At 38.2% G+C, this 23,393-nt stretch overlaps 1 protein-coding gene across 5 annotated transcripts in view; it reads left to right on the plus strand.

Annotated features, from left to right (window-relative positions):
* Positions 1-18,573, plus strand: part of LOC121651056 (synaptotagmin-2-like) — a 56,603-nt gene extending 38,030 nt beyond the window's left edge. For 4 of the 5 annotated variants that reach the window (XM_042002908.1, XM_042002909.1, XM_042002910.1 and 1 more), the window contains 8 exons: positions 8,411-8,626; positions 8,960-9,120; positions 13,919-14,056; positions 14,195-14,362; positions 15,077-15,244; positions 15,889-16,006; positions 16,326-16,459; positions 17,066-18,573. In XM_042002908.1, coding sequence (XP_041858842.1) covers positions 8,431-8,626; positions 8,960-9,120; positions 13,919-14,056; positions 14,195-14,362; positions 15,077-15,244; positions 15,889-16,006; positions 16,326-16,459; positions 17,066-17,281 — 1,299 coding nt within the window. In that variant the 5' untranslated portion in view covers positions 8,411-8,430 and the 3' untranslated portion in view covers positions 17,282-18,573. The remainder of the gene's footprint in view (positions 1-8,410; positions 8,627-8,959; positions 9,121-13,918; positions 14,057-14,194; positions 14,363-15,076; positions 15,245-15,888; positions 16,007-16,325; positions 16,460-17,065) is intronic. The other variant, XM_042002912.1, reaches the window with a different exon arrangement.
* Positions 18,574-23,393: the final 4,820 nt, after the last annotated feature.

Raw genomic sequence — 23,393 nt, forward strand, 5'->3', positions numbered from 1 at the left:
GCTAGCCTTTCAGTGGTGGATTTTGGTTAACCTACCCATGGTGGAAATGTAAAGCAAGTTCTGGGAAAATTACTTTTAAATATATTTACCCAAAATAGCATGCCCTTATGGTTTAATTGACTTGTGTACTTAATGTATTGTTGCAGTGGCTAAGCTAAACTAAGCTGCTGCTGGCAGGTCAGCAGCTTCAAAGCCTTAAAGTGAAGGAACATGAAACAAGAACTAGATATTTGTATTAGGACACAGAACAGACCTCACTGCCCACAGATCAGCTTTGGGTTATTAGCTGTATTACCTCTGTACAACGAAGCTAGAGACATGATAATAAGGAAAACCAAAAACAAATAACTATAAAACAACACAGACAGCACACAGTTCCTATCTCTGTCGGGCTGTATCATAGTGCCCCATTGCTTATACATTTGTATCCTTGAAGCAACATACAGTAGAAGCAACACAGCGGCGTTAACTGTTATCTGCTTTCAATCTCTCAAATTTTTTGACATCTACATTGTTTTGAACTCCATCAAATCTTTCATCCGCTTGTCTAAAACAAGCAAAACACAAGGTTGTCTTTACAGCTGTTATCAGTGAGACCTGTTCCTTCACCTTCACTAGAGCAGGAAAGTGAGCTCTGTTAGCTGTTTTAAGACAAAAAAAACTGGAAAGGTTTAAATTTGTTCAACCTCCACTTACAAATCATTCAAGGTGATGAAAATCGTAAATGAGACCATCTACTGTTACTGCGACTGCTGCCACTTCCATGTTATGTCTAATTACATGTCTATGGGGAAGCACTGCTAAATTTTTCAAAATGTCTCTATTTATATTGTTTAACTTATGACACAAACATATCTACGAAATATTAGCTATTTTCTTTATGACTAATATAACCTCTGAGAAATGAACCAGAAAGGATACAAGCTAATTTCCCAAGATGTCAAGTCACCTCTTCAATGTTTTATTGAATGATTTCTTTAGTTCAAAAAAAGATCTTTTGCTCTCAGTCTCATTTGCTAAACATTTTCCTTTCTAAATGTTATTAGATCTTGCCTATTTGCAGTGCTCCAGAAGCCCTCTGCTCTCTCGAATTTCCTTTGCACTTCCTTACATGCAGATTGGGTCAGTGTCTCTGTGACAGAATGATTAATCGGCCTATCGGGGGGACATGGGAAGGGGAAGGCGCTGAGGGGAAGAGGGAGGATGTATGGCAACTGGCTGTAAATGATGCCTGCAGCTCCTCACTCAGCATTCAAACCCTGGCACCTCCCACCCCCTTTTCAAGGATCCCTCCTGATAATAGCTGAGTCACATTCAGCCGCAGGTGAGAATGAGCATTGTTTTATCTACACAAGCAGGTTTGTAAATGAGCCCTTCCTCACTGCCCTTTGGGTCGATGCACAATGAGGTATATAAAAACGAGGCTTTTTTCTTTAGAGAGATGTTGCACAAAGCACCTTTCTGACATCTTTATCTCAGTTGCTGCCCTTTGATCAGCAGTGACATCAGTAGGACATCTTGATGCACTTTCATTTTGTTAACGTAGAAGTGGTATTGCCCTGATGGTGTCTCTGAGGGTCAGTTTTTTGCTCATGGATATTCATAGTGTTTCTATTTAGATCCCAAGCATTTGTAATGCCCTTAGCCTAAAAACAGGAGTTTAGTGCTTCTGTAAATATCTTGTCCCACATGGCTGCAGTAGTAGCTTGCTTACTGTCACCTGCTGAGTGCATGAAAATGCCCTATTTCACAGTCAGAAAGTAAATGATTCACACCAAAATTTGACCAAGTTTTATAAAATGGCTCTCGGTGGTTCTTCTCTAATCTTGTTGGCAGACAGCATTGATCGTATACTTCCACCTCAGCTATCATCTTCAAGAGGGAATAATGGGATGAAAGATTGGCTCAACAATCTTGTTAGTTAGATTAATGTTTTAACTGCTGCCAAGTAGTTACGTTGTCTGGCAGATCTTAGAGGAACTCCCATTAACTTATTGTGGATGGACACTTCAAAACTTTTGGTCGGTGTCAGAATCTGGTTCTGGCTCATTGTTTTGCACCATGTGCTGCATCTTTGGTTTTGCCAGAGCTTTGTCACTTTCTTGGCCCTCTAGTAAAATGATAAAAGAGGGAATACTTTGTAACTAATGCAGAAATTTGCCTCTGCCATATGCTAATTGTTTATTTAACTGTACATCCCAGCTGAAATCTGACTTTTATTGTTTTGTATACAAGTTTCTCTGTATATTGTATTGTATACAGAGATGCAGATTATCAGGAGTTACAGAAAACTACAATGTCAAAGCACAAAATCCAGCAGAGCCTCAGGATTTTTTATTGTTGCTGGTGCAAATTTTAAATTTTGCTAAAGTTTAATCAGCTAAGATTCAGTCCAAATGACATCATCATGATTTTTTTTATTTAACTGATCATATTTTCAGGTTTGACTCAGACCAAGTTCTAGTTTCCCATCTCATTTTCTGGGCATATAACAAGCAATGCAGCCATCAGTATTTTCCTGGTAATCCTATTAAAACTTGGCCAAAATGAGGTCATTATGACAACGGGAGACCCAAGTCCATTTCAGCTGGGGTGAATTATCATAAAGTAGCAAGAGTTCAGGAACCAAGCAGCACATTAAATCTAATTGAAACAGCCCCACCATTTCAGCTCAGCTTTCCGATTACAGCAATGCTCTGTCTGCTGGATCCCATAAAATACTCTGGCCTTTGTTCTCAAAATGTTCCAGTACACATTTCCAGCTGAATTCAAGTTCAGACAGATCAGAGGTCAGCTGTGACTCAGTGCTGGTGAAGCCAATATTCACATCTTCCAGTATCTTCAAGTGCTTTTATCATGCATGCCAAGTGTTTGAACAATTACCCAGCTTATACCCAAAATAGCTCATTGGGATGAAAGAGTCACAGCATGAAAAACACAAGTACAAATTTAGAGCTGAAGCTTACATGCAACTTCTCAGCTAGTGATAACCTGTCAATGAATTTTGCTTAAAGGCTGTTGCAGCCTTCATGAGAAATCATGAAATGAAGGGTCTCACTAGGATGTAAAACCTTGCAAGTCTCACACTTCTTGTAGATATTTTCAAGACTCCAACCCATCGTACTGCAGCAATCACATCAGTAAGACTTAGTGGAAATGAAGCCGCACAGGATGCACAGCTAGTTCAGCTGGAGGCCAAGCACTCTGCCCACCCACACATAACCCGTAATGTCACAGATGGCAGGGGCCTCAGTGGGGGCTGAATGATTTCACCAGGGTCACGTTATTCAGCTTGCTTTGTATCTTTGAGAACCCATGTCATCTAGTGGCCCACGAGAACCAATCAGCTATTGCTGTTTATTCTCTTTGAATATAACAATCTTTTCACAGCTCCTAATATTCAATACTTAATTTGCCGCCTCACTGCTCCTGACTGTTGCCCTGAAGGGCAGTCATGTGACCCAGCTACCAGCTTACTTTCCATTTACAGGAGCCATTTTGAACATGGATGCTAAAATGTTTGTAGCGTTTAACCTTTGGATGTGTTTAATTAGAAGTCTGAATAAATATATGTTGGGATTTTGAGCCAAACAGATTGCCCGCTGGCAGGCAGCTGGATGAACTGCTACAGAAGCAAGTTGTCAGCGCCAGGGGGAAGCAAACTTGGCCGTCAAGCTGTAGATCGTCAATTAATTGCTGTTTGGGGTACTTGTTGTTAAGTCAAACAGCAGCATGAGTTTTGCTCACTCTCTTAAGGTTGTTTTTCCCTTGGAGCTGATGTGGGTGCTAATAAGCCCTCGATAAACACAAGCCCCCCTCACGGAGTCGGCTTAACTGCAGGCAGGGGTTTCCCACCGCAAGGAAGGATGTCACACTGTTCGGGCATCACACACATGATACAAGACAAGCTTCAACATTTCTTAGTCGTGTGTTTATACTGTATCTCAGAGCAAGAATTTTTATGGAAATTTGACAGGTGCTCAGTAATTATGCCCTGTGGGCATGTTTAAGTCTTACTAAGTGACTCATATCTTTCGTCTAATGATAAAGAAGACAGGATGTGATAAACCAATGGTGTGCACAAGTATAAAAGTCCTATTAGTTGCCAGGACTGTTATTTAACACATAAAACACATAATGTTCATCACCTTGAATGTGCTCAAGTGAAGCTACTATTACTTATTGGTGAAGACATCGTCTCTAGTTTTATTCCAACTGGGGATCTCTGCAGCATTTTCTACCTCACTCCCTGTCTTCTTGTCAATACTTACCACATAATTTTCCAACATACCATAAATATACAAGAATGACAATGAAGCCGTAATCTCCTGTTTTCATTTCTTTGTATTTTGAACCACTTGACCCATTTTAGAGGAAGAAAGGATTTCTCCTCTAAATATACCATAATTCCTCCTTTGAGGCCATTTCCCTTCACCTCCCTATATGTCCTTTCTGGTAAAGTTTGACAGGCATATTAAAAATGATTTTCAGTAAAAACACTGTGCTAGTGGGCTAGGTTGCTGCATCCAGTTTGCTTGATTTGCTTGATCCCCATCCAGCTCAGAGCAGTGTATTAAGCGATAAGAGACAGATCACGCTCAAGGCTGCACTCCTCTGGGCTGTGCAGCCAAGCCATTTTGCTTTAACTAATCATGATGACTCAGGCTCTTATGAACAGGGATGCACATCGAGAGACGGAGATCAAAACTCCTGCAGATCTCAGTAACAGAAGTATTATATGAAATGTATACCGGATAATCAGCATACCTTTTAATTCATTCAGGAGTGAATGAAGGACTCCTCTTCCATTAATGGTTAGCTATATGAGCACACTGTCATGTATATTAACAAAATGACGGAGCCCAACTCCAATTACAGTTTCTGTTGGGCACATCTCGGGGATTTTGGTGACAAGTAGTATTCATTTTCTCCAGGATTTTTTTTTTTTGATATTTTAAAATCCTCACTGACTTTAAGCAAATTTCAAGCACCACATGTTATGTAACATTTTGTGTGCATGATTGGCATGTAGTTGTATTTATTTTTCTTTTTTACTGAAATACTGCTTTGCTACACTAAAATATCTCAACATCAACTTGATGGATTTCTGTAAAATATGGTGTGAACCTTCATCTCCCTTTAAGAATAAATTCTAAAGTCTTTGTTAAACCCTTTGATTTTCTTTTAAATCAATTTTTTTCTTGTCCATTAAAATATATACAAAGTGCAAAATACTATACAAATTATTCCAAATGGCATGTTATAAAGAAATGTCATCTTTTGATTAAAATTTCTCCAGAATAATAGTCACGTGAGGAAATAATTTCATGCTAATTAATAGCCTTTTGTCCAATTTGTACAATGAGTTAATGCATCCTTAAGCAACCAGTCCACAAGTAAAATTTGCAATATGTTGTTGAACAAAAACGTCCACAGAAATAAAGATCCTTTGCTGAGAATTTGAATATATTATTATTATTATTATTATTATTATTATTATTATTATTATTATTATTATTATTATTATCATCATTATTATTTAACCAGAACAAAAACCATTAAGATAAAAAATTCATATTTGTCTGAAAGACTGGAAATTGTTTGAGTATCAAGGCAGAGCACTTGCTCTTTTTCTATCTAGTAATTGCATTTATAGTGTGTATAATTACATTTTCAACATCTGGACATGAAAATATACACAAGCGTATGTGTTCATATTCATAAATTAAAAGACTTTGTCAGAAAAAAGGTCTTTCCCATATTGATTTTTATGCTCATTTGAGCAGGAGAACTTATGTGACTTGCTTGCAGGTTAAGTTTGCTCTTTGAATTCTGATAGCCACTCTGATTTCAGTTTTGTCCCTATGCATGACCTGAAAATAGAAGACAGCACTCTTTAAAATAACTGTGGTTTATGTGGTGGATTTTCCTGGTGTGGGTAGTGAGTACTGACTGTGAAACAGGACTAATGGCAGTCATAAAAGCGTAAATCTGTGTCCTCTCTGCTCGTCCTCACTGCTGCCCTCAGAGTGGAGGAGATAGGATGCTTGAGCACATATCCGTGACTGTTAATTTAATTGGTCTGCCTCGGTCTGATGTGAGGGACAAACAGGATAAAATATCTTTTGATGTAAGCCCTTATTATTGTCATATATCTACAGTGGTGTATAATGCTGAGGGGAACACACATTTCTGTTTTAGTAAACAATCCACTCATTTTTAAATGCACTAAAATCTATTTCTAAATTATTTTTTTTTAGCAACTATAAAATTTTAATGTAATATTTTAGTTCCCATCTTGAGTTATTACCACAAAATGTTTGTCATTAGTCACATCAGCAACACAAGTAATTTTAGCATCACTTGTTTTAAGATGTATAAACTGGTCATGGGCCCTGAATAATATAAGCTTATCCTTCCTGCTGTCAGCCTCAATTTGAATAATTTATATGCAGCAATAAATAGAAGCAGAATCTCTGGTACCAACTTGAATTGGAGCTTGAGAAATGGAAGATTCTACTTTTTCCCATACCGTCATGACTGAAATAAAATCAAGAGCAGAAGTCTTCTTGTGTTAGGCTTGTCATCTGTCTCTGCTTTCCGTATTGAGGTCTCGCTCTATCACTCATCACTCTGTTGGCAGGCTGCTTTCAGCTGCACTTGTCATCCTGTGATTTCTGGAAGCGATAAGGGCTCTGGTTGAACATTTGTTTAGTCTGTGAAAATACTGCTGTTGGATAGTTTGAAGTTGCTTCTTTCTACGGATAAACAACCAAACAAAGATAGGATGAAGTTGGGGCTGATAGTCATTTCTTGGTAGCTGATCTCAAATTGTCATGTATGGCACACACTGATGTAAAAGACCGCGGTCGGTCAATGTTTAACTTATACTAATGCCTGCTTACTGAAACTGATTATTACAAAGCCAAAGTCACACGTTTAAAAATGTTTTTGGAGGTACCTTTGCTCGTTCTTTTTGACTACAGGACCAAAAGAGACTGATGTATGAACAATATAAACAATGACTGCATAAAAAGGGGTTTTGTAATCACAGTTTGGATTTTGTCTTGGTTAAATTTTCTTTTAAACTGCATTGTAAATAATTTTGCGAAGAGCCATATCTGTTCAGCATCATGTTTTTCTCTGTTAGCTACAGCTGAGCGTCATGGTTCAGGATGGCTGCTCTGGTCTTTTTGGTGGACTTTGATGCTGCTTTTGTAGTTGGAAGATGTTTCTTTGCTGTATTTATAAAGACCACCCAGCCTCACAGAAATGAAATATTGCATAACACAGTGAAGTTGTTTAATATGTTAAAATTATTGTATGTACCAGAACCATGAAACTACTGTGACTTTGTTGCATTTACCTGATGTAAGAATTGTGCCACACTACCACCATCCCCTATGATACACTAAAGTTTTGTATTATCAGTGTTGTTGTTAAAGTACATGCCACCACCATGAACTGGGGTTTTAAAGTGATCAAAAAACCAAATTCAGACTTTAATTTGCTTCCATTAAGTAGTTTTAGGTCTGCTCATGATTTTAGTACTTTGTGTCTGTGAATGTTTCAGATCCATGTTTTGCACCTTCTTAAAGTGAATTTTCTCCAAAGCAAAAACTGTGTTTGGTTCAAATTTTATTGGTCAACATAAAAAAAAGAAGAACACATATTTGTTTAATGTTCGTTCCAACGACAGTTTAAGAATAGTTTTGTCCTCCACCCATCCAGTTAGTGCCACTTGTCAGGATCTGGGTTGTGGAAGTGTTCATAAGTGCACTTGGCACAACAAAACACTCCATTATTGATTTTGTAATTGTACCAACAGATCTGAGGCCATCTGTCTTGAACACTTAAGTGAAGAGAGGAGCTGAGATGTCAGCTGATCACCACCTGATTTTGAGTTAGACAGTGACAACCCTGCTGCACCCAACTGTTTAGGGAGGGCGTGTTTGGAGCATTTGGCTTCAACATCCAACAAATCTTTTACAACATTTTAGAGAGGGGGGAGGGACATTGTGTTTGAGTGGTCCGTGTTGCATTGCCATATGAAACTGCCTCTGTAAAGTAATTTAAATCCTGTTGCCTGTGGCAACCCTTGAACTCAGTAGTGGACACTTGACAGGAAAGAGCCATTAAACTAAAGAATTATTTTGTGCATCCATGAATTATTCCTGTATTTCTTTGCCCCCAATCCAAGCTAATTGGTTCTGCTTTGTGTTTTAGAACAACTTCTCCATTTAAGCTTATCAACAAACTATAGCTAACAGCAAAATAATCTCCATGATTACCCAAAACCCTAATAAAACGAGTTTCTTTTCATACAAGAGGAATTAAATATGCATGTAGAAAGCAAGTCTCTGATGCTTGAATGGCCTCATGTAATGGCTGTTTTCATGCTGTTTTTCAGGGACCGTGTGTGCAGCCTAAATGACGAAGTGGAACTTGTTCAAGCATCAGACAACGCCCATGGTTGCTGCTAAGCCAACGGGGGCCAGTGACTTGAATGTTACTCCAGCCCCTGTCGCATTAATCTCTGCTGATAACTCCACAGAACCAGTCAACAAGAACGATGCCTTCGGTGAAATCAAAAACAAGTTCCTGAATGAAATCGACAAGATCCCACGTGAGTGCCTGGCAAAACCAGGAAACCTGTTCCGATAAACCAAGTCCCATTGATGTGATTCTGAACAATGATTTTAGAATTAGATTTTCTCTTTGGCTGCAGGCGTGGGCAGCCCCATAATGTCTTTATTCATTATTGATCATTAGCTGCTCTACCTAATGGCAGAGGAATCTAATTTTCTAACCCACCACCTCTCACTAAATATATTTGGTCCAGGACATGACATGAAGCAGGCAAACTGATTGGTTGGTCAAATGTCATTTGAGTGTTTGCTTCTTACTTCTGTCTCTGGTAGTGATATACTTATATATTAACTGTTCTGTGTGTTCTCAGTGCCGTCCTGGGCCATCATTGCCATTGCTGTGGTTGCTGCTTTACTCATTCTAACCTGCTGCTTCTGCATCATCAAGAAATGCTGTTGCAAGAAGAAGAAGAATAAGAAGGGCAAGAAGGGAAAGGGTGACATGGGAATGAAGAACCTGAAAGGGGGAGAGGTATGTTCCACCGCGGGAGGCTGTGCAGAGGAAATTAACACCCACGCTGCAAATGAAGCTAAACAAACCACAAATAACTTTGAGCTAATCACAAAGCTGTTATGTAATGCCTGTGGGCCTCAACGTGAAGTATTGTACTGGAATATAGACATAAATTATGTGTTAGTAAATTTGACTGGCTAATTTGTTATATTTTAGCAAAGCAGCATGAAAACATTTAATCACAGTTTGAAATGTGTTGGATTATTGGTTAGTTTACAGCACAAATTGTGTAACTTTTTAAAATCTTTCAAACCCAGTCAAGAGTATTTTTCACAGGTGTTGATTACATTCTTTTTCCACCATAATTATAATTTTTTTCATTTTCTCTTCTCTTTCTTTGTTATTCAACATATTTGTCATGAATGTTATTGTTGCTCTTTCTCTCACTTGTGCTTTGGGGTTTGAGTGAAAAATGACAGGGCTCTTATGTATCCATCCCTCTTTTATGAGTGCTTTTCTTGCATTCATAAAAGAGTCATTATCAAAAATTAGTAGTCAGCACGATGATGCTGCCTTGGGTTGATTTTTTTCTTTTCCTCACGTACATGATTGATGATCGGACAAAAAGCAGTAACAACATCAGAAAAGTGAAGTTATTTTAAAACCCAAGGTTTTGCTGCACATGATGCAATTGTGCTAATGAGGAGGCTTCTCCATCTGTCATTTTCCTCACTCCCTCCAGTGTAGCTTACTGCATTTGCTGTGATTACCCTTCTTTTGGTGTCTGCTGTGAGTTCAATCTCTTCCTTTGTCTCTGCTCTCCTCCTTCCTGCTTTGTGTCTTATGTGTGCTTCGTGTATCTTGACTGTGGTGGACTTCTCTGCCTACGGTAGGTCTGATAGCACGCGGCACCCCTCTCTGGCCGCTCTGAGTAAGCGCAGACCAGTGCGGGGCGGGAGTGGTGGTGGGGGTGGGCTGGGCTTGGAGGGGTTGGATTGCAGTGATGATGACAATGAGTGCTTTGGCTTCCTTAGTTGTTTTTGCAAGCTTAGGTGCTGCTGGTGCTTGAGGACTCTATAGGAGCAATTAAGCTGCTTCGCAAAATCCACTGAACTGATATGCTGCACCAATTGCTATGTCTTGAATATCCAGAGATTGCAATTTTGGGGGGGGAAAAAAGAAGAAAAATAAACCCCAAAGGAGTAAATATCTGTTTAAATGTCTATGGTTTGAAATGAACATTAAACTCATCCTATGGTTAAGCCTTTGAATGACGAGTGCACTGAGCAACTCACTAGAGATCACTAACATGCATGTGCAAGGGGTAAGCTGGATATTTGTCAAATAATAGCTAAAATGTTACCTAACTGAGAGTTTGCGGCATGTTTCCATTTTGATAGACTTCAACTGTAGCGCACAACCGTAAACAGATGCCAAACTGTTTCTCTGCAGAATGACTTGGATATGAAATTCAAAGGAAGTGTCTTGGTTGTGCAAGCATGCTCCTAATTTCATGACAGATAAAGCTATTTGTATCTATTGACAAAGACCAGCATATGCCCTTGCATTAGGTACCATTGAATGGCCACAACTTGACTTGAGAGTAACTTTCCTGGATGACCCATGCTGCTGACATACTAGGTGACAGTCATTGATGCCCCTGTTCCTCCCTGAAGCACTTGGGTCTCACTGAAGAGACATGGTGAGCCAGAATGTTTGCCTAAATTTGCAATGAATGAGGTCTGAATTCATTTGATGCAAAGCTAAGGCCGCAATCAGCTGTCTGCTGTAATTTAAAATCTTTTCTTCAAAAACTTCACTACTGAGCTTGCATTTCACTCACTGGAGCTTTCTGAAGGGCATTTATTCAGACATACCATGTCTTTATCTTTGAGGCCCCCACTGGAAGTTTGAGAAGAAGTGGAAATTCTCAATATAGCATGATCCGTCCATGGATGTGTGCATTTCACCCAGAACATAGATACAGAAATTTTTGAGCCGAACAAAAATTTGTCCCAGAGGTTTCAATAACATCCAAACATAACCTTTACTTCTCCTTGGAAATCATATGGTAATCCATTTACATTTGCCATCAGAAAAAACCAAACAAAACATAAAAAAAAACTTAAATCCTGCATTGTGTGGCCTGGCATGCTTGAATGAAAAGCATTTACCACAATATAGACAGATAAAAGGATACTGCGTGAGAATGTACGTGTGTGTGTGTGTGTGTGTGAGAGAGAGAGAGACAGAGAGAGTAACAGAGTGTTTTTATGCATGCGTGAGAGTTTGCATGTAATTAAATGTGCGCGGGTGTGTGCGAGGTGTTCACTGGTTGTGTTGGTGTGTGTATTATCTGTATGTGTACCCTGTTCCTTTTCCAGCTCTTCAGTGAGTAGCTGGACCCTCCAGTCTTACGAAGACATTTTCAAGAAGACAGCCATAGGAAAGTAGGCCATACGAAGATATTGTCCTGACTCCAAAATAAGTTTACTTTAGTCATATCAGAGCAAGTTTCCATCACTTGATAAATCAAGACTGCCTATAAAGAGTTGAAACACTAGTTACTGGGCATGATGTAAAGGAAAGATGGACGATAACAGAAGAGTTGATTTATCTTCTCTATCATGCCCTGATTACATCAGGGGGCGGTAACTTGTCAGTTAAATGCTGGATTTTTGTTCCTGTTTATAAGAAAGCTTGAAAAATTGGACTTGGTTTGGAATAAACCTGGACATCTTTTTGTAAATTTATCACTAACAGCAGTCAGGACAGAGTATCATAACAGCACAAAATTCCTGTCAACATTAACAGAGAAAAAAACAATAAAATCCTGGGATGTATAAATAACATGTTAATATCGCTTGGTTTAAAGTTAACCTTCCTTCTAATATTAGAGGATTGTTTCCTTCAGTTTTAGTGCCAGATTTCTCTCTGAGGGACTATGTTTACATGGATAGCGATATTTTTATATTAAGGCCATACTCCGAATAAGACATTGCCATGTAAACAGCATTTTTTGATTACTTTAACCAGAATAAGGTCATATTCAGAGCATATGCGAAATATAACCATCTTATTTGCAAAATGTTGCAAAATGTATGCACTGTAATCACAACACTGCATCCTGAGCAGCTTATTTATTTATTTATTTTTTTTTTTATTAACTAACTTATATTGGCTAACGTCTGGCTGCGTCCTGAATTTGTGACTTTGGTTGCTTTCGACTCTAATAAAATCCAATATTTCGCATCAAACTGGGATGGTATGATTCAGGGTTAGGGGTTAGGGTTAAATTAAGGTTGATAAAATATTGCTGTCCATGCTAGTATTTGGTCAAATCACACAAACAACTAAGCTCTGTCCTTCAGTTCCTTCTTTTAAAATTCTTGCATGGAACGTACAAAATAACCAAACTGTGGACCTGAGCCCTGAACTGGACTGTTTTCCTAATCCCACTTCTGCCCTCTCCCACTGGATCAATGATTATTGCCTCCCACTCCTGCCCCCACCTGCAAACTTTGTGACTGTTTGTGACTATCATACACAGGTCCATTGATTTTGTGCCTTTTCCCATCTTTTATTCATTATTTATTAAGATTTCAGCACATTTGTGGCAGCTAACAAACACCAACAACTTCATGTGTGACAACAGAAAAAATCAAGCTTATATTAATTCCCAGCGAGTCAGTCGTCAGATCCATGATAGGTTGCGCCAGAAAACCCAGAAGGACTAACATTTCTGTTACTGAGAATTGTAAACAACAACAACAACAAAAAACCAAAACAAAACAAAACATATTTGAATCGTACAAAAATTACGAGTCAGTCAACTGAGACCAAATCAAAGTTTAGAAAGCATGCAGGTAATAATTCATTTAATTTGAAGGCATATTTTAATAGTTAACTAGCAAATACTAATGCTAGTTAATGTTAGCTTGCTATTCTGCTAAGTAACTTAGTTAGCTTGCTAGCTGGAGAGGCATGCCAGATAATAACTAGACAGTTAAGTGTTATTTTCAAGAGGACAGCCATCGGAAAGTAGACCATACTATGATATTATCCTCACTCTAAAATTTGTTTACTCAAAAGTAAAATGTATTCCATATTGCCTTTCAGTCTGGTCATTTGTGACACTGGCTCATCTCTGCTGATACTGCTCTCCTCTGAGTGCAATATAATATGATGTTTTCTCATTTGTGATGAGTCATATTTGGGGTTTGTGTAGCTGCATTTCTTCAAAATCTCTTTTCCTGCTGTTCAGTTATTTTGTCCACTCCCTGTTAGAGCATGACAACTGACAGCTATTCAAGTGAGCAATACTAATTTGAGGTTTCCAAATCACTGTTTTAGAAGTGAAAAGAGAACTTCCAAAGGTTTGCAAGGCTGTTGCATTACATTCTGCTGAAATGTAAGTTCTGCCTTTTTTCAATGTTCATCCTCTGTATGTTGGCTGTTTTTGTGCCTCTACATCCTTAACACAGTAACTTAAAGTATTATTGACATGGTATTTCTGCAACATTTTGCAGCTGAAAAAGATTCCAGACACTTATTTTAGCAGATTTAAAGTAGTTGTAAATGCCCATAACAAAAGAAAACAGCAAATGGTGTCAGCCAAGAAATAGTGAAATCAAGTCAGGTTGCAACTGTGGTCATCGATGAACAGATTGCACTAGTCACACTAGGGTAAGTGGAAGGTAGGTGATGTGACTAAACCGACTGCTGATACCCGAGGTTTGGGGTTCGGCACAGCAGCCACTTCACAGCCGTCTTCTTACTCCTTCCTCTGCTGCCTGTTTCCCTTCTGTCACTGCAGAAACAACAGGATGATGATGATGAAGAAGATGACGTGGAGCCAGGACTAACTGGTGATGAGAAAGAGGAAGAAGTGAAGGAAAAGGAAAAGCTGGGGAAGCTGCAATACTCCATTGATTATGACTTCCAGGAGAACAAGGCGAGCATGCTATAGTTTGTTTTCCTCTGGCCTGATATTAATATGCTGATCATTCTGGAATTAAAGCGTAGAATTGTTTGTGTTTGAGACAAATTTGTGTTTTGATGTTTTTTAATCAAATAAGTCTATGGTCTTCAGCTGACTGTGGGAATCCTGCAAGCAGCTGACCTCCTCTCCATGGACAGCGGTGGCACTTCAGACCCTTACGTCAAGGTCTTTGTACTCCCTGATAAGAAGAAGAAGTTTGACACAAAGGTTCACAAGAAAACCCTTAATCCTGTCTTCAATGAGACTTTTACTTTCAAGGTAAGAGGAATATAAAATTTTAAAAAGCTTACCATTAATTAATTATTTATTAAAATAACATATCCATAGTGATGGTTGATGAGTAGACAGGTCCTGTTAAAGATGTGCTGCTGCTTCTTTTCTCCTCTCTCCTATAGAGCTTAGCAGGTACTTAGATTCTGTTTATGTCTAGTCTTTGACTTCTGTCCAGCAGGGATAAAACTCAGCAGACATATTGAAGGTTTCTGACAAGGAGAGTGTGGTAGAGAATCATATTAAAGGAGACGGCCACCTCTGGTGCACCTTGCTTGCTGACACAGCTCTATCAAAAACAATCCAACAGCTTTACTAGACTGTCAAAGTCAGACAGCTTTGCTGAAGCAGCATGTTAGGAAGCCAAACAATTTGGAGCTGCGAACCAAAGTCAAAACCAAAATTGCTCTTTTTGAGCTGATTTTATGCATAGTTTATCATAAACTGTGCAAATGGTCCAATTATCTCAAGCAACTTCTAAGTGTGGAGGAAGATTCAAGCTTCAGTATTGTTAAGAAATCCTGTTGAAAACAGTTTGTATCAAATTTATTCAAAAGGACAGGACAGGGGTAGAACAGATAAAGAAGTGCACTAAAATGTTAAATTGTTGGAGGTGTTAAGGAGGAGGAGATGCTTCCTTTTTCAGAGATTTTATTGAGGGTAGAGAGGGTGACTGAAATTAGATTGGTTGCTGTATTTCAGATACCATTCCAAGAGATGGGAGGGAAGACTCTGGTGATGTCCGTCTATGACTTTGATCGCTTCTCGAAACACGATGTCATTGGTGAGATTAAAATACCCATGAACACCCTTGACTTGGCAAAGCCAATAGAAGAGTGGAGAGACCTGGACAGTGCAGACCAAGAAGAGGTAAAGTTTAATCGTTTACTCAACATATTGGTTAAAAACAGGCAGCATTAGTTTTATTGTACATACATCTGAACTAAAATGTTCATGCACAGACAGTCTCACAAATACAGATTTTCCAGATTAAAAGGAAATTACCAAACAGAATCTGAACAAATGTGTGCCTTCACGTGGGTTTAGGTTGTTCAGGAATAAATGTGATCTGTCAGAAGAAGCTCCACACTATGTTCTTAACACGATGAGCCAACAATATAATGACGAGAGACATCACATCAATTCTCCTCTGCGGTTACTTGTTATGTATCAGTAGACATACCAAATGAGTGATATGTCTGGGCTGCCATGCTTCTTCCTCAGTGGTCATGCAGCCTGCAGCGTGCTGCTTTCACTGCACTGGAATTTGAGAAACTAGTTTTAATCAATGAAACCGCCTCCCCAGAGCCACCTTAAGAAGTAATACTCGGAGTATAATTAATTCACTTGAAGACTCAAATATTTTTTCAAGCAATGAAAAGACCAATTAGATGTTGGAGAAAATAATTCATGAGAATGTTTATTTAAGACACAGTTTGTGCATTACTCTGTTGCACAAGATGTTTTGCTTCAGGCCTCCCTTAACTTTGTGTCCTCTTCCCTCCTTCTCACAGCCAGAGAAGCTGGGTGACATTTGCATCTCCCTGCGTTACGTCCCCACTGCTGGCAAACTCACCATCTGTATTCTGGAGGCTAAGAACCTGAAGAAAATGGACGTGGGTGGACTGTCAGGTAGGTTTCTTTATGTACACAAAACTGAGGATCAGATGTTGCTTTTCAATGTTTTGCACTTGAGATTCCTGCTTACAGCGAGACTGTGGTGTGTGAAAAGAGTGTGACTGTGCACAGCCATCAGCACAGTCCTGCTCTGCTCACGTGCTGAAGCTGCAGTGCTCACCATGCTGCAACACATCACTCATCCTGGCTTTAGCATTAGCTCCATCTGTTGGCACATTACAGCACTGCAACCCAGATATGCACATGCATCCAGCTTTTTCTTTTTTCTTTTTCTAATCTCTCCCTCGTGATTTTGCCCCATCTCTGCTTTCAGATCCCTATGTGAAAATTAACCTGCTACAGAATGGAAAGAGACTGAAGAAGAAGAAGACAACAGTGAAGAAGAACACTTTGAATCCTTACTACAATGAGTCCTTCAGCTTTGAGATTCCACTTGAGCAAATGCAGGTATGGATCTGTTTTTTTTTTCTTTACCACAGTGGTTGAAGTAGTATCACACAATCTAAAATACAATGAAATAGTTGTCTGCAGAGGATCCTGGAGTTCACAAATGTATTTTTTTCCAGGTTTAAACAGATTTCTTTGAAAAGATGACTATATAAGTAGTTTCATAGTTGCATGGATTAATGGTTGGAACTTGCATGCTTGTAAAATACAAGAAAAGACTGAAATATTACTTTGGTTGTTGTCCAGATGAAATACATAAGATATGAAATGTTGATTTGTGAGTTTGAGCTTTAGCTGGAGCCTTACATTTAATGGTTGGACTGCACATGGATTAATTTTTTTTACCTAACCCTCTGCAATAAACTAAACATGCATATATCTCAAAATGGTGTATCATCTAGTAATTGTCACTTGTGATCACTTTAACCACTGCAATGTAGCAAAATACATCCATTGCAAATCAAATCTTAGTGTAGATTCGGCTGGAAGTATTCCACATCAATAGCAGTGCCACTTAAACATTAATACCAGTAAGGACCAAGACACTAAGAGAGACCACTGAAGAGAGGCCCACACATTCATAATGCTTTTTCCCTTTTCCCCCAGAAAATCCAAGCTGTGATCACAGTACTGGATTACGACAAGATTGGCAAGAATGATGCCATCGGGAAAATCTGGGTAGGAAGCAAGTCCACGGGGGCCGGGCTGAAACACTGGTCCGACATGCTGGCCAATCCACGTCGCCCCATCGCCCAGTGGCATCCGCTCCAGCCAGAGGAGGAGGTGGATGCCTCACTGGCAGCCCTGACAGCCAAGAAGTAAACTTCCACCACCTCCACACTTACCTACCCATCCATTTCCCATCTTTTTCCCTTTATCAGTCCCACATGTCAGTGTATATTCTGGAAGAACACCCCATCTGCCCCTTCCACCACATTCCTCTCCCACTGCCACCTTTCAAAAGATCCATAGAAAACATTTGACATGATGGGGAAAAAAAAAAAACAAAAAAAAAAAAAACATCATGTTCTTTGAAATCATGTCACTGAGAGAAGAAGACAAATTACAGGTTGGACAGATACTCAGTTAGTTTCCTTTAGATCTATTTTTGTATTGGAGTAGTGGTTCCATTAATAATTAAAACAGAGTAGATTGTGAAAAAAAGGATATGGAAACCTGGTGATAGAGGGGATAAAACCTACATTCACTCATATTGTACTTCTCACCCTTTCCCTTTAGTCACACAGTTTGCTTAGAATAGTGCTTAATAATAAAATGCTTTATACTGCCATATGATAGAGAAATAACACAAGCAGGTCCATTCCGTAGGTGTATTGTGCACCATGTCCCACACCTGCCAGTTATCATACTAGATGATTCTGTTGGTTTGAAGTACATTCCTAGAGTTGGGTAACAAAGTAGGGATAATCACATATCCAGTTACCCAATAACACACTGCCTTTTTGATTAGTTAACCGTCAGCCCATCGTCTCAGGAAAACTGAGAGGAAACTAAAACTCCATGCCTTTTTTTCTAAACGGGTTCTTTTTATTCAAATACGCCACTAGATGTGAAAGAAATGTTGCATTATAAGGCTTATGGTTAGCATTAGTGCATCCATTAAATGGTGTCAGGGGCGAGGAAAGGAATATTGTATCTTAAAGAGGGAAAAAAAGGATATTTGTATTTTAAATTCTGCAAAAAAAAAGAGGAAAAAAAAGGTCCGTCTGTCATCTGAACACCAAAAAAAGCATGGAAACATCAGAGCGATTTAACAGACTGATTCCAACCACCACTGACATGATATTTACAAGGTGTCGATTACTGCCTGCAGTCTCCCACCTCCCCTCCCAACGCCTCTGATTCTGTATCTCACTTGTTCAGTGCTACTGCCATTAGTCATGGACTTGACATAAGGGTTTTACTTCAAAGGAATCCCTATAACTGTCTTACAGTCATAAAGGAGACAAGCCTTCCAAACAACAAAATAAGCAATTTTCAACTACCAGGGACGCCTTCCAGTTAGCGGTGTTGTTCTCTTCATTTCTCTTCTTCTTCTGTTTTTATTATTTATTTATTTATTTAACTTCAAACTTATATTCCTTAAGCACTTTAAATATTTGAAATATTTTGTGCTCAGAAATCAGAGCTTTAACTGTTTTTTTGAGGGAATAACTTTTGTTTTTCTTTTAAGAGCAAGGGTGTGCATCATTAAAATATAAGTTTTGTTATTTTTTATATTGCTTTTTTTGGCCTTGGCTTATATGTATGTGTTTCAGTTGTTTGGATAATACATTTTTCCCTTGATAGCAAAGATGTGGTATGGAAGAAGGCACTGATCCATGTGTATTTTATACACAGCTTACCAAACTGTTGAATATTATTGCACTACTGGGTATTATTATGTTCTGTGGTAATATAACACTGTTCCTTGTTTTTCTTTGTGATAAAATGTTGTGAAATTGATTTTTTCTGTGGCACATGCAGGCAGGTCTCTTCTACTGAATGGATAAGAAAAAGAGACACATTTCAGTCCAGTGCTTTCCCCTGGTTTCCTCACAGAATGCGTCAGGTTTGGTACAGAGAGCCGAGGATTCATCCATGCCAGTCGCGATTGCATTAACTCAATATAAAATCCAATTTGGTTACTCAGATTTCAACAGCAAAGTTGGGTGATCAGAAATATGCTTTTATAGTTTAACAAAGCTGAGCAATGTTTAACTCGTGAGCAAAGAAGAAACTGCAGCTCCCTCTGAAAAATATGTAGCAATGCAGACATTTCCCAAAATTTCCATAAAACTCACTGAAGCCTTTAACATGAAATCTTTAACTGTTTTTCTATTCTGTAGTCATTTAGCAGACACTTTTCTGCAAAGTAACTTACATCTGAAGGTGGTTAGACCGTAGCGTTAAGGGTCTTGCCTAAGGACCCAGCTGGAAGGTGTTAATATTCGACCCCTGCAGGATTCGAACTCTGGTGTCCTGCATGGGAGACGGATGCCCTGCCAACTCTGACCTAGCATAAATTTAAATATCAACTCTATTATTATTTTTTTAAACATACAGTATAATTTTTAGTTTACATTGCCAGAATTGAGTGGAGTTTTGAAGGAACTTTTCACATCTCAAACAGAAACAGGTTTCTCCTTGGCTCTCTATATTTGGAAATGAGCATTCTGTTGAAGAAAAATTTTAAACTTTTATAAATAAATGCTAAGAGGCCCTCACTAAATTAATGACAGCTTACTTGTTAGTTAAAGATCTAGTGGTTATTGTGTTTGGACCCCTGAGTGCTTCCTTCCTGGTCTAGCCATTAATAACAAAAACTGCTGGTTGAGATCATCAAAAGCAACAACTACCAGTTGACTTTGTGCAATGTAAAGCAAATGCAGTTAACCTTTTAGTCATTATCACAACGTTTTTTGGGGGGAATTTAATGAATGTTGGCTCTTGTATTTTCTTTATTTTATTTTGTAAATATCACAGACCAGATTTAAATTTGTCATTTTGCATCATCATTATTATTTTTTCTTCTGTTGATGAAGCAACACTAAAGAAAAGGCAACATGGAAGCAATCAAGCAACCCATTGGTGTGTAGTTTTGCCTATATACATAGTTCATACATGTTGATACTGCATGTTTATACAAAATACTGTACATAAGAGCATGTTTTAGAAATGAAGCAAAAATATCTCGTGTACGTAAATGGGTGTCATTTGCCATTTTAATAACACAACAAAAGGAAGAAAAGATGCACTGTATATTTTCTAAATAGAACAAAGTATGTATTTATTTTCCATGAGGGTCATTGGAGAGAATGTCATACAAATATTAAGAGTATAATTACTAATAAGAACCTTTCCAAGCCTGAAATTCTTAAGCAAGTGTGTCGTCCGGTACCGTGTGTGAGTTCATGTAGGATGAAAATGTAGCCGCATGCTTGCTATCTAAATTCCCTGTGCTCAATATTATTATTTAAAAGAATTTATTTGCTATTTTGTTCAGGCAACTTCCCAGAGGTCAGTGTTTTTTTTTTCTAAATTTTATTATCTTATTGCTGTTTTTTTTTTTTTTTTGGTTGTTTGTTGTTGTTTTTTTTGTTTATTTCATTGTTTTTTAAGTACTTTTATATCTTTAAAGTCTGGGATAGGGGATCTCCAAGTCTGAAAATTGATTATTTTTTTGTGGCAGATTTGACACCGTGCTATCCTGAAAAAAAGACAGAATAATTATTTGACCTGTAGGTGGATTGTGGGAGGTATTTGTGCCAGTGCTGACCAAGTATGAAGTTCAGTGGACCATATCTTTACATAGACTGCATTTACAGGGGCCAAAAAAGGAAAAATCCTTATTCTGAAGAACACATTTGACTTGGAATCCCCTCTTAAGACTTTCTTTACTTGGAACGATATTTTCCACCTCTATTTGACTGATCTAAAAACACTCCACGGCTGTTTCTCTTTTACTGTGTTTATTAAACAATATGTGTATGTGTAAAGAAAATAAATTAATAAGATAAACCTGAAAGCCATAAAACTCAAGCACTAACTCTTTAGAGCTCAGCTGAGTAGCTAGAATTTATTTATAAAGAAAAAAAAATCTGACATGTCTTCATTTTCCATGGCCAATATTTCTCTTACATTCCTTTCAGAGGTCTTTGTTCATCAAGAGGGCAAATTCCATCCTAGTGTATATGTGAGCATTGAGATCATTTGTGAGTTTAGTAGAGTGAGTGTGTCTTTTTCTACTTTCAGAGCTGGTGATGTCCTTGTTTCATAGAGGTAGCTGATTTTACAGTATTGTGATTAGTAATGTATATCCCTTGTTTTGATAGTATAAATAATAGATATGATATCACAATAGGTTCTCAGTAATAATCCTAAAATTATATATCTTAAGAGTGTGTTCTATTATTGGGCTGAGTGCAATTTATGAGCCAAACTGGGGCACTCTTTTAGTTTCTCTTCTTCCAGTTTAGCAGAAGAATGTACTTGTACAATCAATAACACACAACAGATGGTTTGAGGCTCACTGAGATGGTTTTTGTTGTTTTTATTTTCTTTCTTTTAGCAAGCTGCTTAAACAACAAAGATTAGCTCACCAAGAGAGAAACTTAAAACAGTGCAACCCACGTTTAAGCCTGAACCCCTCCCATAGAACTATGCATATATTTATTATTTTCACAGAGTCATGGCAGAAATATCTGAAAACAGAGAAATGTGTTTTCTGTAATGCACAGGGAATGAATTGAAGAAATGGCTCGAAAATGTTGGGAAACTTGCCTTCTTGCCAGGAGTTACATAGCTGAACATATCTGAATGTTAGCTAGGGTTAATCGGAGTGATGCTTGTGAGAGCTTTCAGGGTTTTGAATATAGACAATTTATAAAAGACGGAAGTAGCCGCTGTGTCATAACGTTGTGGTTAGTAGAGTGCAGTTTTGAAGAGTGGAATGAACCATTTAGCAGATGTCATTTTGTTTTCTTTTAGTGAGGTGAAGTGCAAGGGATGGCTTTAAACATTAACTCTAGGATCCTACAACTGTCCATTGAGTTACAGTTTTAAATCTGGATATAAGCCAAAAGGGTGAGATATAAGAATATTCCCCTCTGTACAGTTGTTATATAGAGGAAAATTAGCTACAACATATAAGCAACCAAAACAATTTTTATTGGGACAGTAAACATTACTTTTTCCTGTTAAGTAAGGCATTTTAACCTGCAGGTTTAGGGCTGTAATTACACTTGGATCCAGCCTCTAGTGGCTATTAGCAGAAATATAGTTTTTGGCACTTCCTATTGGCTTAATTTTTTTAGCCATGTAGGTTACCACTTGCTTTTCAAAAGGAATTGATCAACAGTCTGCACTATTTTAACCTTAGCTATGGTCTCATACTTAGTCTGCAACTATCCAATTGTTTGTCTTGACCTTTCCAAGGTACAAAATAGTGATATAAGAAATTTGCTAAGACCTTGCATATCTGTTGAGTCTAAAAATGTAAAATGGAAACATTTTACTCAGGTAGCAGGGGAGGGATGAGGTGGCTAGCTTAGCTTAGCATAAAGACTGGCTAATCTTGAGAGTACGTAAACAGCTGAAAAAGGTCAGTGTTACAAACTCACTACTGCTGGATCTTAACTTCTAGATTTTAGTGTTTGTGGAGATAAAAAATATTATTTATTAGTGAGTTTCAGGGGCTCTAGTTTTTTTTTCTTTTACTTTTTCAGATTTACCACACAGACGAAAGGTTAAGAGTCAGCTTTGTCTTAACTCTTAACAAGAAAACTAATGAGCACTTTTTCCAACGGGTCGAACTATTCCTTTAAGCTCACCTCAGTCTCTGAATTTTCCTGAAGTTAAACTGCCACATCTGTTCTGGCAACCGTCTTCAATGTGTTGTATAATACTTCACATTGCTTAATGCAATATTGTATTTATTCACTGTCCCATAAATGCCATTAACGCTGACCAAATCATGCGCTGAGAGCAGTTCAATACGATCTCAGTGCATTTTAATAATACTGCCAACACCTGAGTACATTTGCCTGCATTTGTCACCACTGTTTGAATCTGCAAAGCCAAGATAACAATTCATGCAGAGCAGAGACAGAATGCATCAGATCATAAGGCAAATGTGATTCTAGGTAAACTCATAGCACATTTGAAAGGATTTATTTTTGTTGCTTTTTACTGCTCGGGTCACCACTGTCATGACCACCGGACAAGTTCTATGGGGGACTGAGACTGAGAGATGTGTGTGCTTGTGTAGTTGAAATAAACAGATTAAATATAGGACCTTTAGTAGACATGGTGCAAAAACATAGCACTGGATTATACAGTATAGTATACAGGTCTGCATGCACGGGACACAAAACTCATTCTTAAATGTACATTTTTGTGTGTATGACCAATACTCAAAAAAAAAACATGGTTA

Source organism: Melanotaenia boesemani, chromosome 13 (assembly GCF_017639745.1).
Source record: "Melanotaenia boesemani isolate fMelBoe1 chromosome 13, fMelBoe1.pri, whole genome shotgun sequence".
In the NCBI taxonomy this organism is placed as follows: domain Eukaryota; kingdom Metazoa; phylum Chordata; class Actinopteri; order Atheriniformes; family Melanotaeniidae; genus Melanotaenia; species Melanotaenia boesemani.